At 45.9% G+C, this 16,701-nt stretch overlaps 1 protein-coding gene and 1 pseudogene across 4 annotated transcripts in view; one reads left to right on the forward strand and one right to left on the reverse strand.

Annotated features, from left to right (window-relative positions):
- AAAS (aladin WD repeat nucleoporin) overlaps positions 1-4,501 on the forward strand; it is a 32,191-nt gene extending 27,690 nt beyond the window's left edge. For both annotated transcript variants that reach the window (XM_079966736.1, XM_079966737.1), the window contains 2 exons: positions 3,066-3,150; positions 4,069-4,501. In XM_079966736.1, the coding sequence (XP_079822862.1) occupies positions 3,066-3,150; positions 4,069-4,212 (229 nt within the window). In that variant the 3' untranslated portion in view covers positions 4,213-4,501. The remainder of the gene's footprint in view (positions 1-3,065; positions 3,151-4,068) is intronic.
- A 1,619-nt stretch (positions 4,502-6,120) lies between these two features.
- On the reverse strand, positions 6,121-12,266 carry LOC307210741 (leucine-rich repeat-containing protein 3 pseudogene; annotated as a pseudogene). 2 transcript variants are annotated; one of them, XR_013843927.1, is made up of 2 exons: positions 11,916-12,266; positions 6,121-8,624 (listed from the first exon to the last, which is right to left on the reverse strand). The product of XR_013843927.1 is annotated as a leucine-rich repeat-containing protein 3 pseudogene (transcript). The 2 variants fall into 2 exon arrangements; XR_013843938.1 differs by lacking the exon at positions 11,916-12,266 and adding an exon at positions 11,035-11,610.
- Between the last annotated feature and the right edge of the window lie 4,435 nt (positions 12,267-16,701).

Below are 16,701 nucleotides of genomic sequence, written 5' to 3' on the forward strand. Positions count from 1 at the left end.
CCTCTGCCTGGTTCCCTGTAACTTTGCTTCTTGCAGTGAGGGAACCACCAGAAGGCCCTCAGAGCTGGACCTCTGTGTCCGGGCTGAACGATGGGGGTGGAGACGCTCCTTCAGGTATACTAGCCTCCTTCAGGTATTCACTCATCATGAATGGGCTCATCGCATGTGAGGGTGAGCATGTGGGAGCTGAAGCAAAGGGGTTCTTTTGCATGAAAGTGGTAATCCTCACTGGAGATCTCATGCTCTTGGTGTCTTTTAGCCTATGACTCAAGCTTTTATTGTGATGTTAAATGACGTAAGAATCAAAAAACCCTACTCTGAAAGCGCTGTATATGGACTACTCTGCATGTAAGAATAAAACTGATCAAAGCTCCGTACCAAAAGTCTGTGGTTAGTATAAACTTTACAGACTAAGCAAACTCAGATGGCATCTGCAGTTTTACATAATTTGGGGGAAAGGCAGTGTCCTGCCCTGAAATGCTGAGCACTTATAATCTGGTCCAGTACCACCCATCCCCATCTTCTTCTGTTGCTGCTTGTGAGATTTCCCCAGGCACTACTGCCCTTATGCTTTTATCTTATCCACAGCCACAAAGCTCTGAAGTGTGCTTCTTCTTTTAATATGAAAACTGAGATTTTCAGGCTTCTAAAAATGATTGAAGAACAATTGCATTGCATGGGGGAGCTGGCAGGGATTGTGTCTTGTGTGGCAGTGATGCAATAATAATAATAAATTGCTTGGCTTAGAAGAAGGACTCCTCTCTCTCATAAGGGGATGCTTCTTCTAGAATAGTTCCTATATATATACATAAATCATCTTAACAAACAGAAGATACTTCTTCTATTCTTTTATTACTGGGTTTAAAACTCATCAGATTTATTCCCCTGAGACTACCGTACTTTGTAATCGAGTGGCAGCCCTAACTTATTTCAAATATTTATAGTTCGCCTATTCATAACTCAAGGTGGTTCACAAGCAGTGTCTAAAAATAGTTTAGAAGAACCTTTGAAGCATGTGCCATAAAGCAAAACCTATATTTGTCAGCACAAAAACAACAGTGATGAATTAACCTCTTAACCAAACCCCCAACCCTTCCAGTCAAATGTGTGTTGCAGCCTTTTCTGAACGCCAGGGGAGAAGTTCTAATAGGAATACTGAAGAGGGAATGTTTTAACTTCTAGTAAATGCTACTGATCTCACTTCCCACCCTAAAATAGCACTGGAGCCTTGTGGGATGCGGGAAAGGATAATGTACCATATTTTTCGCTCTATAAGATGCACCAGACCATAAGACGCACCTAGTTTTTGGAGGAGGAAAACAAGAAAAAAAAAATCTGAATCTCAGAAGCCAGGACAGCAAGAGGGATCGCTGCGCAGTGAAAGCAGCAATCCCTCTTGCTGTTCTGGCTTCTGGGATAGCTGCGCAGCCTGCAATTGCTCCATAAGACGCACACACATTTCCCCTTACTTTTTAGGAGGGAAAAGGTGAGTCTTATAGAGCAAAAAATACGGTATGTATAGAAAAATCAGAAGTTGAGTTCTTGTGGATTATTGTTTACATATTTATTCTGCCCCAGTCCAAATCAACTAATGATCGCAGCTTGATTAATGCCCGTTTAATGTACGGTAAATGGGTTTTAATGCATTGTAATTTTGAGCTTTAGTGTATTTATTTCACATTTATGTACCACTTGATTGTTATTAAACCTCAAAGCAGTTTGCAAAACAGATGAAACAATGCAATTATCAGTAAGAGAAACAGTTAAAAACAAATATTTGAAACATTCAGAAACAATGAAAAGTAACAATAGAATCAACCTCTTTTATATGTCTGGATAAACAAATGCCTAAACAAATGTTTTCAGCAGGTGTTTTTAGCAAAACATCTTGTTTTGCTGTTTTAATCTTAGAATAGGTGAGACATATTTTAAACCCTCACCTGTATGTTAGTCACTAAAACCCAGTGCATGTTTTTCTTAATTTTTGGGGGAGAACAGATGCTTTGCCTGAGAATTGATAAGTAGTCAAGGTGAAGGATGTTGCATGAGCGCTGGAGCTTTAGTGCTTTAAAATGTCCCACTTCTGCACCACACAAGCAAATGCCCTCCTTAGCACAAAGGCCATAGGAGGTAGGAGACTGGCAAGCACAGTTTCTTTTTTTAAAAAATAATATTTATTCAGCTTTTAAAGATTACAAAGAGAAAAAAGAAAAAAGAAAAAAAAGAAAATACAGAAAAAATGCAAGCAATTAAAAATAAAAAACACAGATCACACCTTTACATAACTTTGTTTCCTTTGCTTATTTCCTTGACCTCCTCACACCTCCCTTTTTTGTATTCTAGTTCAATTAGATATTTCAGCAAATCCTTTCCAGCTTTGTTTTTATCCTATTAATTTATCTTAATATACTGTAATTAGGCAAGCACAGTTTCTCGACTGTTGCTGGTGGTGACAATACTGCCAAAAAGATTCTCCCCATCACAACTGCTTCCCCCTCTGATGCCTGCCCTTCTCTTTGCACGTGCCCCAGAAGTGCAGCACCTGCCAGCTCTCTGATGCCTTTGAGAAAGCAGTAGTATTAGGGTTATACCACCAGGGCACATGGTATTTTGTAGGGTTAATGTAAGCAAAAGGTTCTACAGCTCTCCCTTAAGAGGGTAGATTCATAGAAGCAGCATGGTCTGAATCGGCTTCCGCCAACCTGGTGCCCTCCAGATGTTGCGGACTGTCGTTCTCATCAGACCCGCTGGCATCGGAGTTGCAATCCAATGCAACCTTCTCTCGGTTAATCTGAATGGTTAAAACCTAAGGAGGAAGAGGGAAAGAAAAGAAGGCCAAAGGGTTAAGCCCAGTGGCCTTGTGGGAGTTTAAGGCTGTGCTCTGGGAGGCAGTTTCAGACATAAGACAGCATCAAAGGCCAATGGGCTGTTTTTTTGTCCTAGGACTACTTTTTGTGGGCCTGTATGGGAGCCCAGGCCTGCAGCATCACATCACAACAGCCTATGAGTGTCCCTTGTAATAATGATAACTGTATCTCTCTTTCCCCCACCCCTCCTTTCTTCAGTGGTTTCTTACAGGGAGAAGATGGGGCTCAGCCACAACTAGTTGCTTTCCACCCTTGCTTTAAGAAGGGAGCTCTTCTGACAGTGGTAAGCGTTAAGCCTTCGCTGAGATTTTAAGGAGCATCTGCTATAGCCTGTGGGAATGCTGATAAGGGCTTGTTGTTGCCCCTGATAGGAGCTGCTGGAATGACTTCTAACTTGGCTAAGCAGCACCTAGACGGGGCTCTGGACTAGTAGGAGAAAGGGATAACAGTAACTATAATGCCTGTTGGTAAAGGTAGAGGTACCCCTAACCATTAGGTCTAGTCGTGGCCGACTCTGGGGTTGCGGCGCTCATCTCGCTTTATTGGCCGAGGGAGCCGGTGTACAGCTTCCGGTTCATGTTGCCAGCATGACTAAGCCGCTTCTGGTGAACCAGAGCAGCGCACGGAAACGCCGTTTACCTTCCTGCCGGAGTGGTACCTATTTATCTACTTGCACTTTGACGTGCTTTCGAACTGCTAGGTTGGCAGGAGCAGGGACTGAGCAACGGGAACTCACCCCGTTGCGGGGATTCGAACCGCCGACCTTCTGATTGGCAAGTCCTAGGCTCTGTGGTTTAACCCACAGCGCCACCCGTGTCCCTCATGCATGTTGGTATGAGGCATTAATTGGAGGACTCAACATGCTCTGCAGTCAAACACAGGCACCATAGTGCGCCTGGATTACTGCTAGACTAACATGAGCAAATACATGCCCCTGCATTAGGAACCTTGTTCCAAGAAAAGGTGGGTTCTGTCACCTATAATAATATCTATAGGTGACAGAACCCACCTTTTCCTAATGCAGGGGCATGTATATGCAGTGGTTCTGCTAAAGGGCCCTCTGTGTTCCATCCCACCATAGGATTCCCTCTTGTTGAGGGCCAAACAGTGTGACTGAGAAGCCTGGAAGGTCAGGGCAGGATATGCAAAAGGTGATCTTCTGCTCCTACTTCATTTATTTATTTCTTCTCTCTCTTCTCAGTGCTGGTCAACAGGAAAGGTCAGCCACATCCCCTTCTTCTTTGTGGTTGCCCAGTTGCCATCTTTCAGCCCTGGGCAGAGTCCCCTCATACCCTTGGGCAGTAGAAGCAGTACACGGGAGCAGCCATTGTTTTCCGAACTCTAAGGGTCAACATGCTGGGCTTCCTCCCTGCCAGCCTGTGTGCCTTCAGAACATTGCAGATACCTTCAGAACATTGGAGATACACACTGTGAAGGCCTCTTCTGCCCAAGTCCAACTTTGGAGAGCACCGTCTTCTTTCTGTCAGTTGCAGTTGAGGCGTTGATCAGCTGACATGCTGTCTGTTAATAGGCTATCCACAAGCAGCCTTTGAAGCCAGAAGAACGTCTGCCAGAGATGGACCACTTTGTAGTTTTCACATTTGAGACAGAAAATAAAAACAACAAAGGGTGAACGTTTTATTCCTTCAACGTTTCCAAGCAGAAGCATTATTGGGGCTTTTACGTCATCAGCTTCAGAGGGCATCGTATCTCGGAAATTATCCCAAGTCAACATCCTCCATCCGCACAAGCAGCAGTTCCTGGATATTTCAATTATTTCTGCTTCCTCCCCTGCAAAGATCTTTTTCACAGATCATGCTACTTATGGATCTGCCAATTTCGCATCCCTTTCCACTGTTTGCATGCTGGGATGAAAGAGGTGTGTGGGCGGCCAGGAGACTGAAGTTGGGCAGGGCCATGGCTAAGTGACAGAGCATATGCTTTTGCATGCAGAAGGTCCCAAGTTCTGTGCTTGGCAGTTCCAGGTAGGCCTGGGAGTGTCCTCTGTCTGAAACCTTGGAGAACCACTGGCAGTCAGTGCTGTAGGCAGTACTGAGCTGAATTGACCAATGCTATCTGTATCACTTCATAAAAGGGGGAAACATATAATGAGAGATCAAGGAGCCATAGCTCAGTCGTAGAGCATAGGCTTTGTACAGTGGTACCTCGGGTTAAGTCCTTAATTTGTTCCGGAGGTCCTTTCTTAACCTGAAACTGTTCTTAACCTGAAGCACCACTTTAGCTAATTGGGGCCTCCCACTGCTGCCACGCCGTTGGAGCACGATTTCTGTTCTCATCCTGAAGCAAAGTTCTTAACCCAAGGTACTATTTCTGGGTTAACAGAGTCTGTTACCTGAAGCGTATGTAACCCGAGGTACCACTGTATGCAGAAGATCCTAGGCTCAGTCCCTGGGATCTCCAAACAGGGGGTGACCCCAGAAGACCTTGCCAATCAGTGTGAATAGTACTGAGCTAGGTGTGGCCCAGAGGCCTGATTCTGTATAAAGGCAGCTTTCCCTTCAGCATATTATCTTAGGGGCAATACAGAAGTTAAACTGTTGCACTTGTATCCTGCGCATAGTGGAGCATATATGTGCCTTGATCCCAGTATTGTGTGCAGCTGTCAAAACATCTAAGCAGTTGTGTTCACAGCTGTCAAGTGTCTGGGGGCTTTTGAGAGTTATAAAATTATGAATGGTGTTGAAAGACCTCTTTTTCAGGAGGTAGTTTTTAGTACCAATGTTAGGACAACAGCACCTGCTAAAATCCCCCCTTTTGCCACTTCATCCATCATCCTGTGCATTTGTATTTAAAAGTCTCCCACTTTCAGCAACAGCTGACTCCTTATTGTGTGTAGGGTGGGTTGTAGCCTTTATCAGCTGCCTCTGCCCGATGTTGAATCTGAGCCTCCCTGCTACAGACTTTTTTCTCAAGTGCCGTGTGATTACCATAATTGCAAAGAAAAAAAAAGTTCTCTAGAGCAGTTGCAGTCTTTAATAACCAGAAGAGTTATTTTAAGATAAGAAGGCATGGCCAGCAGTTTGCCAAGCAAAGGAGAGAAACAAAGGCCTCTTTTTTGAAAATATGAAAATAGATTCGGTTCAGTTACTTAAAAGGCTTGGTCAATTAAAAGAGGCTAGGAACAGAAGCACTAGGGAATAAGCAGACATGATGAAATCTGAGGACTGAAATTGAACAGCCTCTTCTTAAAGATCGCCAAAGGCATATTTAGAAGGAAGGACCAAGCTCCATGTTATTGGGTTTCATACGTTTTATTTTGGACATTTTGCTTTGGGTCTTTCAGAAGTCTCATGAAGGACAGTTACATTTTTAGAACCAATGTTATAAAAGGGGACATTTAAAGCAATCCAGTAATAAAAATAGATTCTTTTCGCTCCCTCACCCCAATGCCCGGTTCGAGTCTTGGGCCTTGCATTGCTCTCAGAAAACACTCTGGATCTGACTAAGTTTCAACCGGTGATCTTATGAGTGAGCCTACCTGTACACCTTAAGATCAATCATACCTGCCTGCTATCTGTGTTCAAAGTATAAGGATCTGGAATGCTTACAAGAGTACCTGATTGTAAACAGACTGCCTGCCTTAAATCTGTTTCAGGCCCAAGAAATGTGAATCATAGAATTGTAGAGTTAGAACGGACCACAAGGGACCATCTATTCCTCCTCCTGCACTGCAGGAATCTTTTAGCCATCCCAGCTATGGGGTCAACTTCCTTTTTGATACTGAAATAAAAAGTGGCCTTTTTATGGGTTCTTAAATCTCCTAACTTCCTGAGTTTGGAGGGTCTTTTCCTTGGAAGCTCCCATTGAGTAGCCTCTGCTCCTCTGCAGAAAACACTTTGCATTTTTGAAATGGGACTGAATAACCACGCAGTCTCTGCTTCTTTATAGTGGTGACTGCTTGTGAAAATTGATTTCTTACAACCTGGAAAGTGGAGACCTTATTTACACACACTGCTTTCATTTGAAGCTCTGGTCCAAGTTGTTTAAAGTGTGTGTCTGTAAAATGTAATGTACGAGTGGGGAAAATGTGTGTTTGGAAACAGGTTTCTTAGCTCCAGCCCAGAAAGGAGAAAGCAGCAGAGCATCTTTGCAGTAGAGCAACTGCTTTGCATGCAGAAGGTCTCAGGCTCAATCCATCTCCAGGTAGGATTGGGAAAGAACCCTGCTTGGAGCACTGGAGAGACACTCATAACCAGTTGAAACCCTGGAGAGGTGCTTCCAGTCCGTGTAGACGACACTGAACTAGATAGACCCAAAGGTCTGACTTAGTATATACGTTCTGCAGTCAGCAAAGAGGCAGGATTGAATGCAGCTGCTCCGTCTGCAGGTTTCCCTGCCACACAATGTGGAGAAAAGCGGACTGGAAGGAGGCAGAAAAAGCCACTGAAAGGGAAGTGGCTGCAGCAGAACAGATGGGGCAGAAACGCCCCAGTCAAAATAAGGGATTAAGAGAACAGGGACTTATGATTGTTTCATGGTTAATCCCCCTAGCATTAAGCTGTAATATCTTTGCCTAAATCCCTGGCAAATGGGGAAAGAGAAGCTTGAGGACTCTCTGCGAGGGGCGGGGGATTGGGTTTGCTGCATAGGAGCAATGCAGCCTGTAATTCAGAAAAAAATGTATTGTGCAGAAGGGGGAAATCGGATTTTAAGCAACTCATTTTTGGCTTCCAACCAGCATCCCCTGAAGGCATATGGGGTTGGCCTTCTTTCATTTGCTAGGAGGTCATAGGGTTAGGGAAGCAAGAACTGGGGTCCAAGGGCCATTTTAAGGGGGAACCAACCCACCAAGGTCCTCACTCACACACCTAATTCCCAGGTTTCTTGATAGGAAGAAGCTGATAACAAGTTTTATAACCATTTTCAAAGCAGTTTCTGTTTGTTTGGGGGGTGCTCCTCAAAACCCTTGGTTCTCAGAGGATGGTGCTGAGGGTGTCTTCTTCTAACTCCTCCGGGCTGGGCTGCTTGCTGGGCAGGGGCAGAGACTTGAGATACTCCAAGTGGCGTCGGGATTCCGCTTGGTTGCGTCGGACGTAATAGATGACGTAGGTGATGACCACGGCGAACCAGCAAAACATGGTGAGCAGCATGGCCAGGTCCGTGTTCCTCTGCTGGCCCAGGCAGAAGTTGACGCCGGTGTTGAGCAAGCGAGCTAAGGTCTTCCCGGTGTATTCCTCCCACTCCGCAGAGGCACACACGACGTCCTCCACGGTCTCTGCGTCCAGAGGAAGAGCCTCCACCAGCTTCTGCAGGGAGCAGTCGCAGTGCCAGGGGTTGTCGTACAGCTCTAGCCGGACCCAGGTGAGCATGGCAAAGGGGGCAAACTCCATCCTCTCCAGCTGGTTGCCAGAAAGGTCCAGCAGCCTCAGCCCCCCGCCCAGGCCGCGGAAGGCCCCCGGCGCTATGCTCTCAATGAGGTTGTCCGCCAGGTGAAGCTCGCGGAGCTGCTTCAGGCCGTAGAAGGCCCCGTTGGGGACGTGGGTGATCCAGTTGGAGTCGAGGTAGAGGACCCGGGTGTCGTGGGGAATGTCGAAAGGGATGGTCACCAGGTCCTTCCGGTTGCACCACACTACGCCGCTCCCCGGCGGGCAGTCACAGCTCTGCGGGCAGGGGAGGCCACCGTGCAGGATCAGGACCACGAGGAAGAGGGAGAACGATGCTGGCATCTCTGCATTGCTCTCCTCTCTCTCTGGGTGTTGTGGGAGTCACGAGGTGGCGAAGGGCCCAGAATCTTACCTGGAAAAGAGGGCAGGGGAGACAAAAATGAGCCAGTGAGGAAGGGTTTGATTTAGCAATATTACCACACCCAGTGCTGTTACAGTTAAGTTACCGGGATGTGAGTGGTGCTGTGGTCTAAACCACTGAGCCTCTTGGGCTTGCCGATCAGAAGATTGGCAGTTCGAATCCCCGCAACGGGGTGAGCTCCCGTTGCTCTGCCCCAGTTCCTGCCAACCTAGCAGTTCAAAAGCACACCAGTGCAAGTAGATAAATAGGTACCACTGCGGTGGGAAGGTAAACAGAGTTTCCGTGCCCTCTGGCTTCCATCATTGTGTTCCGTCGTGCCAGAAGTGGTTTAGTCCTGCTGGCTACATGACTCGGAAAGCTGTCTGTGGACAAACGCCGGCTCCCTCGGCCTGAAAGCGAGATGAGCGCCGCAATCCCATAGTCACCTTTGACTGGACTTAACCATCCAGCAGTCCTTTACCTTTTTTAAAAAAAACCACAGTAAGGACCACCCCTTTAACCCATGTTTTCCTTCCAGAAAAAAGGTACAGGTACCTAGTGCCCTCGAGTACCCCCAGAAAAAGGACTGACCACACTAGCATTTTTTTTCCTAACAAGGCTTCAACATCTGCTCCAGGTATGCGCTGCAGTCTGCATCTCACCTTGATTTGCGATCTTGTTTTTAAAAGTGGAAATTGGTTCTTTGTAGTGATCTGATCATTACCATGGTGATCATTTGGGACAACTGTTCTCTCTCTCTTCCTGCCCCCATGGCTCCCCCTTTTGCCACCTCCCAGCCCTTTAGCTTCTCTAAAACTTATTTAGCGTTTCTCTCTCCAGATTTTAAATCCTGCTATATATCGCAAAGGCTGCTGTTCTCAGTTCTGCGCCCATAAGTTTTGTGTTCCTTGAAAGGAGCCTCTTTTCAAATTTGCTTTATATTTTATTCTTGACACATACCCTCCGACAGCATAATCTGTTTAGGGGGGTCTTTTAAATGCCCATGCCATGCCCCTTCAGAGTTTTCACATCCCCCTCTGATGCAGCAGCAAATAAAATTGGTGTGTAGCTGAGTGTGAGAAAACTGGAATGACAGACACACAATCACAGCTAAACCGGCTTCGACAGTGGAAATAGTCTATTAGAATAATACTTGGGGTGGTGGCAGTGAATGATGTTCAGTGCTTATAAAATGTGTGGGAGCAGTAATAAGAATAACACTAAAAACTCTTGCACTATCTAACTTTCCACCACGTAGCAAGAATCTTGATGATCAGTTCTAGAAAAGTGTCAACTAATCTGAAAAAGCGAAGGATGACTGGGGGAAGACTATTCAGACTATTGAAGTTATAATTGGATGTCAATTACTTTTAAGCCCATTTTTGATTATTCTGGGATATATGGAAAAAGATACAGTTCTGAGCATGTCATTCTGGTAAGAAATTTTGTTATGCATCACTAGTTGCCAAACGGCGCCCATCTCAAATACCAAGATTAAAAAAGACTGGATTATGAAAGGATACCACTTTACAACGATGGTGAAATTAACTGAATTTACCAGAATGAGGGGAGTCAGAAACAAGAGCAAACTGAAAGATTATGATCTCCATTTTTTGTCATGTATGGAGCAGAATTACCAAGATACAACCATTTAATGCTGGACTAAACAACCTGCAAAGTCTTTTCCAGCTATGATTCCTTGAGTAAGAAAACCAGTGCTCACCCCCTTTGCTTCTATATGAGTTACTGTTTTGGTTATGCTTCTTCTGAGGGTGAGTAAATCTGTTGCACCTCTGCATTGGGATGGTATAACCTGAGTTGTGTGTGTATCTTTTACTAATTACACACCTACCTCCAAAAGAGGGCGATCCAAAGTATATATTAAAAGCTGTTATCTCACTCTGAATTAAATACAGGTTCCTCCAGACTGTCACAGTTTTCAGGGATTCAAGTGCATAGTGGAATTTTAGGTTTGTGTACTAAAAGTTTATTAAAGCGTCCTGTCGCCCTAGCCCAACAAATCCACTTAAAAAGCGACAGACTTCTTGCAGTTTGGAAAATTACAGGGAAAGGCCCTCAAAAAGTGTAGGTTAAATGAACAATAAGACATGTAAACAATCCTCTAGCAAATCGAGACGACTGCTTATTGTCATATAACCACCCCACAAAAGGAAATCAAAACATTAAAGACCTGACCTTGTCCAACCACCATCTAAGCTTTGTGCGAGCAAATCAGGATGAATGCACAATAAGGTCATCTGGAGGAACCCTGGGTTTAATATTTCCTCCTGCTGGTGCCCTAGTTTCTCTTTTTCAAGGTTTCTCTAGCAAGCCATGCTTTCTGTCCTTTAGGATTAAGCACCCAGGTGACAGAAATACAGATTTAGAGTAGATAAAGGCTCGTAATCCTCTGCATGCTTACCTGAGGAGCGCAATCCCCATTGAACACTGTAGATTTTACTTCCAGGTAAATAAACATAGATTTGTGCTGTAACAGTGCGTTCCCTGGAGGCTCACTCATGCAGGTTAAGCAGGGATGGGATTGTAGCCGCAAGGATGAAAAAAACGCTCCTGCTATTTCAGGACTTTATTAATTTGTTTAGCTACCGCGTCCCAAAAAGGGCTCGTTCAGGAACATTGCCAAAACTTGTATGAAGTGGGTTAGTCTGTACTGAGTGACTTATTCAACAGTTGACTGTTTAAGTCACTTGCTCAGTTAGGGTTGCCCAATTTCTAAGCAGCCTCTGCGCAGCGCCTTTAAGAGCTACATGCAAGCATTAGCAGGTCATCTCATTCAGTTTGATGCTGTGAAAAAGACCCCCTTGCAAATTCAGCGTGCTCTTCAAGGGCGTGAGAGCAGGCCCACACACCTTCCCAGTTTGGGAACTCAAAACAGAGTTGTGTAATGGTTAGAGGACCTGAGTGGCCAGGGTTCAAATCCACATTTGGCCACAAAGCTCGCTGGGTGACCTCGGGCCAGTCATTCCTCTCAGCCTAGCCTACTTCGCAGGGTTGCTGTGGGGACTAAATGAGGAGGGGGAGATCCATGTAACCCCACCTTGAGCCCCACCTTACAAAAAAAACAAACAAAAACCACCCTAGCAGAATTTCCCGTTAGATAATCTTCTAGATTTTCCAAAACCATAACAATCAATTGAATACAGTGCTAGGGAAAGCACAGTCCATTGAGTTTCTGTCTCGTACTGCTGTCAAAAGACCACAGGAGTCTGTTTTAAGCCTTACTTGCAACTCTCACCCTGCACCCCCAGCCCACCCCCGTACTTCTCCTTGCTCCAAACACACCTGTGTGAACAGTGCTCTCGTGGTCAGTCTGGTCCGAAACAGGTCCGGTCTGACTGTGGCTCCAGGGACCGTCTCAGTAGCACCCGAAACATCTTCAGTAGCACCCGAAACATCCTTTGAGAGCGTGTGGGCAGGTGGCAGAAGCCTTGGGGGCAGGATTCTAGGAGTGCATCCTCTTGGCTCAGCTTCTCTGTCTACTGCCCATCAGCAAAAGAGCTTGAGACACACACAAGCGCTGAGAACCGAGAGGGGACAGCCTGCCCCTGCTGGACTGCACGAGAAGCAGCAGCAGGGACAGCTCTGCTTTTGCAACTCAGTTCTGCTGAACAGTGGTACCTTGGTTCTCAAACGCCTTGGTACTCAAACGCCTTGGTTGAATGAATGAATGAATGAATGAATGAATGAATGAATGATTAAATGAATGAATCTTTGTGTCAGCCATCGGCCATAGCAATAAAACAACAATACGATATACAAAGAATAGAAATAAAAAGTCAGTTATATAAAATACAGGGGATGCGGGTGGCGCTGTGGGTTAAACCAGAGCCTAGGGCTTGCCGATCAGAAGGTCGGCGGTTCGAATCCCCGTGACGGGGTGAGCTCCTGTTGCTAGGTCCCTGCTCCTGCCAACCTAGCAGTTCGAAAGCACATCAAAGTGCAAGTAGGTACCACTCCGGCGGGAAGATAAACAGCGTTTCCGTGTGCTGCTCTGGTTCACCAGAAGCGGCTTAATAATGCTGGCCACATGACCCGGAAGCTGTACACCGGCTTCCTTGGCCAATAAAGCGAGATGAGCGCCGCAACCCCAGAGTCGGCCACGACTGGACCTAATGGTCAGGAGTCCCTTTACCTTTATATAAAATACATTTTAGGATTTTGAATCAATAGTCAAATAGTGGATCTTATTCTGATTGCCCCAGCTAAAAACCTTGCAACCTTTGCCGTCACCTGCTCATCTTGATGTGCCAAGAGGAAGGAGACTGTGGCAGTGGCTGGGCGATCCGGAATGGACAATAAAAGAGGGGTGATAATATCATTCCTCAAATCTTTTATAAAGAGTGCAAGCCTGGAGGGCATGCGCCACTAATTCAGTACTACCATCTCCACAGGAACATAAGCGTTTTTCATGTGGAATCTGTTGGAATCAAACGCCTTGGTTCTCAAACGCTGAAAACCCAGAAGTAAGTGTTCTGGTTTTTGAACGTTTTTCGGAAGCCGAACGTCCGATGTGGTTGTCGGCTATTGTTTCTGGGGCGCCTGCACCAATCAGAAGCTGCGCCTTGGTTTTTGAACATTTCGGAAGTCAAACACTTCCGGAACGGATTAAGTTTGGAGTTTTTGTTTTTGCGCTTTTTTGGTTCATTTGTTTTTGTGATTGTGTGGAACCCTGTTCAGCTACTGATTGTGTGACTGTAGAAATGGATAAAAGACCCCCCCATCCAAACAATGACTTTCAGTGCAGGTAAGAAAAAGAAATCAATTTTATTTTTTTATCATCTACAATACCATCTTATTTATTTTACAGTACAGTACAGTGGTACCTCGGGTTAAGAACTTAGTTTGTTCTGGAGGTCCGTTCTTAACCTGAAACTGTTCTTAACCTGAAGCACCACTTTAGCTAATGGGGCCTCCTGCTGCCCCCGCCGCATGATTTCTCTTCTCATCCTGAAGCACAGTTCTTAACCTGAGGTACTATTTCTGGGTTAGCGGAGTCTGTAACCTGAAGCGTATGTAACCTGAAGCGTCTGTAACCCGAGGTACCACTGTACATTGATTATTGCTTTCATTTTATGGATCAATGATGTCGTTAGACAGACTTCCAGAATGATTAAGTTTGAGAACCAAGATACCACTGTATTTAGGATTGACCAAAATGTTTCAATTGCCCAGAATTGAACCCAGAGACTGGGCATGTTGAGTGCATTGGATGATGGGAGGCAAAAGGGCCTAGGAGGAATGGATGTAAGTAAAGGAGGGTGCTAAGCAAAATAATGCAGCAAAGTCCCTGAATTTGGATGCAATAAACTTCAGTGCAGGAGCCACTAATCAGGGTATGAAGATGGCTGCTGTTGTGTTAGTCCATCTAGCTTGGATCTTTTCAGTCAGGGGTGGGGAAACCCAGACCCAGGGGCCAGGCATGTTCCTCTAGGCTTCTGTCTGGTCTTTTCCCCAGGCCCACACCCCTCACAGACACTGCTTTGCAGCCTCCATCAATGTTCTTTTTACCACGTTTGCCTGGATGGAGCATGTGTGGGAACTATTAAAGGTAAAGGGACCCCTGACCATTAGGTCCAGTCATGACCAACTCTGGGGTTGCGGCACTCATCTCGCTTTACTGGCCGAGGGAGCCAGGGTTCAGCTTCTGGGTCATGTGGCCAGCATGACTAAGCCGCTTCTGGCGAACCAGAGCAGCACACGGAAACGCCGTTTACCTTCCTCCCGGAGCGGTACCTATTTATCTACTTGCACTTTGACGTGCTTTCGAACTGCTAGGTTGGCAGGAGCAGGGACTGAGCAATGGGAGCTCACCCTGTTGCGGGGATTCAAACCGCCGTCCTTCTGATCTGAAAGTCCTAGGCTCTGTGGTTTAACCCACAGCGCCACCCGGGTCCCTTCTGTGGGAACTATTATTGCTGCACAAAGGCAAAATTCACCTTGGTTGCACTGCCCACTTTGCTCCTGGTCCAACACCACGGGCGTGTGGCCCTCCAAATTGCCCAGAAGGGAACGTGGAAAAGGCTCCCAGCTCATTTCTGATCCCAAGGTTTTAACCTAGAAGCTTCAAAGCATGGAGGTAATGCCTGCCTAAATCTGAAGCCAGCAAACTGCCTTAATAAACATTTGCAGCAGGTCAGGGCCCTGGGTAGCCAGCCCTGTCCCTATCTCTATGGTTGGTAAAAGCAAACTATAAAAAATGATTTAAAAAAAATAGTATTATTATGCAAAGTGAATTACACAGCTTTGCATCATCTATTCAGTTTTAACTTCCTGGGCAAAGAATTGTCATTGTTGTGCCAGTCTTTTCCTCTTTATTTGCTTCCAAACCCATCGCTTTGATTCTCTACTTCCTGTTTCTGGGCACAGTTCAAAGTACTGGTTTTGACATGTAGAACCTCACATGGCTTAGGCTATCTGAAAAGAGCATTTTCCCTCCTCTGAACCTGCCTTGGTGCCTTGGCTCCAAGATCATCCACAGATACTCTTTGCTTAGTCTTGCCACGCTCACAGGCACGTTTGGTGGAGACACAGGAGAGGGCCTTCTTGGTGGTGGCTCCTCCCAGACTTCAAAACGTCCTTCCCAGTGAGCCTCTCTTTGTCTTTCCTCTGGCAGGTGAAAACCATTTTCTTCTGACAGGCTTTTGGGAACTGACCTTTTTTTTAAAAAAGGGCTATGAATAGTTCTGTTCTGTTTCACAATCTGTATTTTAATGATTCGTTTTTATATTGTTTTAATTGTATTATAGTGTAATTACTTTTAAACTGGTCTCTTCTATTTTTTAGCATTCTGTATTTTATCCATGTTGCTTTCATTTTTGTAATAATAGTAATAATTTATTTATACCCCGCCCATCTGGCTGGGTTTCCCCAGCCACTATGGGCGGCTTCCAACAAAATACAGTGGTACCTCGGGTTAAGTACTTAATTTGTTCCAGAGGTCCGTTCTTAACCTGAAACTGTTCTTAACCTGAAGCACCACTTTAGCTAATGGGGCCTCCCACTGCTGCTGCGCCGCCGCCGCACGATTTCTCCTCTCATCCTGAAGCAAAGTTCTTAACCCGAGGTACTATTTCTGGGTTAGCGGAGTCTGTAACCTGAAGCGTATGCAACACGAGGTACCACTGTATTAAAAATACAAACAAAATTAAAAGCTTCCCTAAACAGGGCTGCCTTCAGATGTCTTCTAAAAGTCAGATAGTGTCATACTTCGTCTTGCGTTTGCTTCAGGTTGAGCATTTTCAGGCTGCATCCCGTGGCAACCCGGAAGTACTGGAAAGGCTTACTTCTGGGTTTCGCTGCTCGCGCATGTGCAGTTGTGCAAAATGACATCACGCGCATGCGCAAAAGCGGCAAATCGCGACCCGCGCACACACGGGTTGCATTCTGCTCATGTTGCGAACAGGCCTCCGGAAAAGATCCCATTCACAACCCGAGGTACCACTGTAGTTGTTTATTTCCTTGACATCTGATGGGAGGGCATTCCACAGGGCAGGTGCCACTACCGAGAAGGCCCTCTGCCTGGTTCCCAGTAACGTTACTTCTCAGGTATACTGGACCAAGGCCGTTTAGGGCTTTAAAGGTCAGCTCCAACACTTTGAATTGTGCTCAGAAATGTACTGGGAGCTAATGTAGGTCTTGTAAGCCACCTTGAGCTCCAGTCCGGGGGAAAGGCAGGATATAAATAAAAGCCCCCCCAAAGCCTGGGTTATCTTCCCATGTGCCCAACTCCTGCAATTCTGGGAAGAGCTGACAAAGCTTTAACCCGTTCCCAAAGGGTTGCTTGCATTTGTTGTCCTGCTGCGCCTTTGAGGGTTTACCTCTTACCTACAGGCCCCTGTGTCCCCTTTCAATACTTGCGGTACCCACAAAACGGTCTCTGTAAAATATACCCAGAAAAATGTGCACTGCACACGAGGCTGTTTGCTCTTCCCGCTCAGTTCCCGTTTGCCCTGCCTCAGCCTCTCCTTCACTGAACGTGCCCACAAGTATTTCATTGGATGGCAAGATTGAACGCTCACCCTCCTATCCGTTCTGAACTGTGGAGAGGTGCCAAAAAATTCTACGAATG

This window comes from Podarcis cretensis, assembly GCF_951804945.1.
Source record: "Podarcis cretensis genome assembly, chromosome: 2".
Lineage (NCBI taxonomy): Eukaryota > Metazoa > Chordata > Lepidosauria > Squamata > Lacertidae > Podarcis > Podarcis cretensis.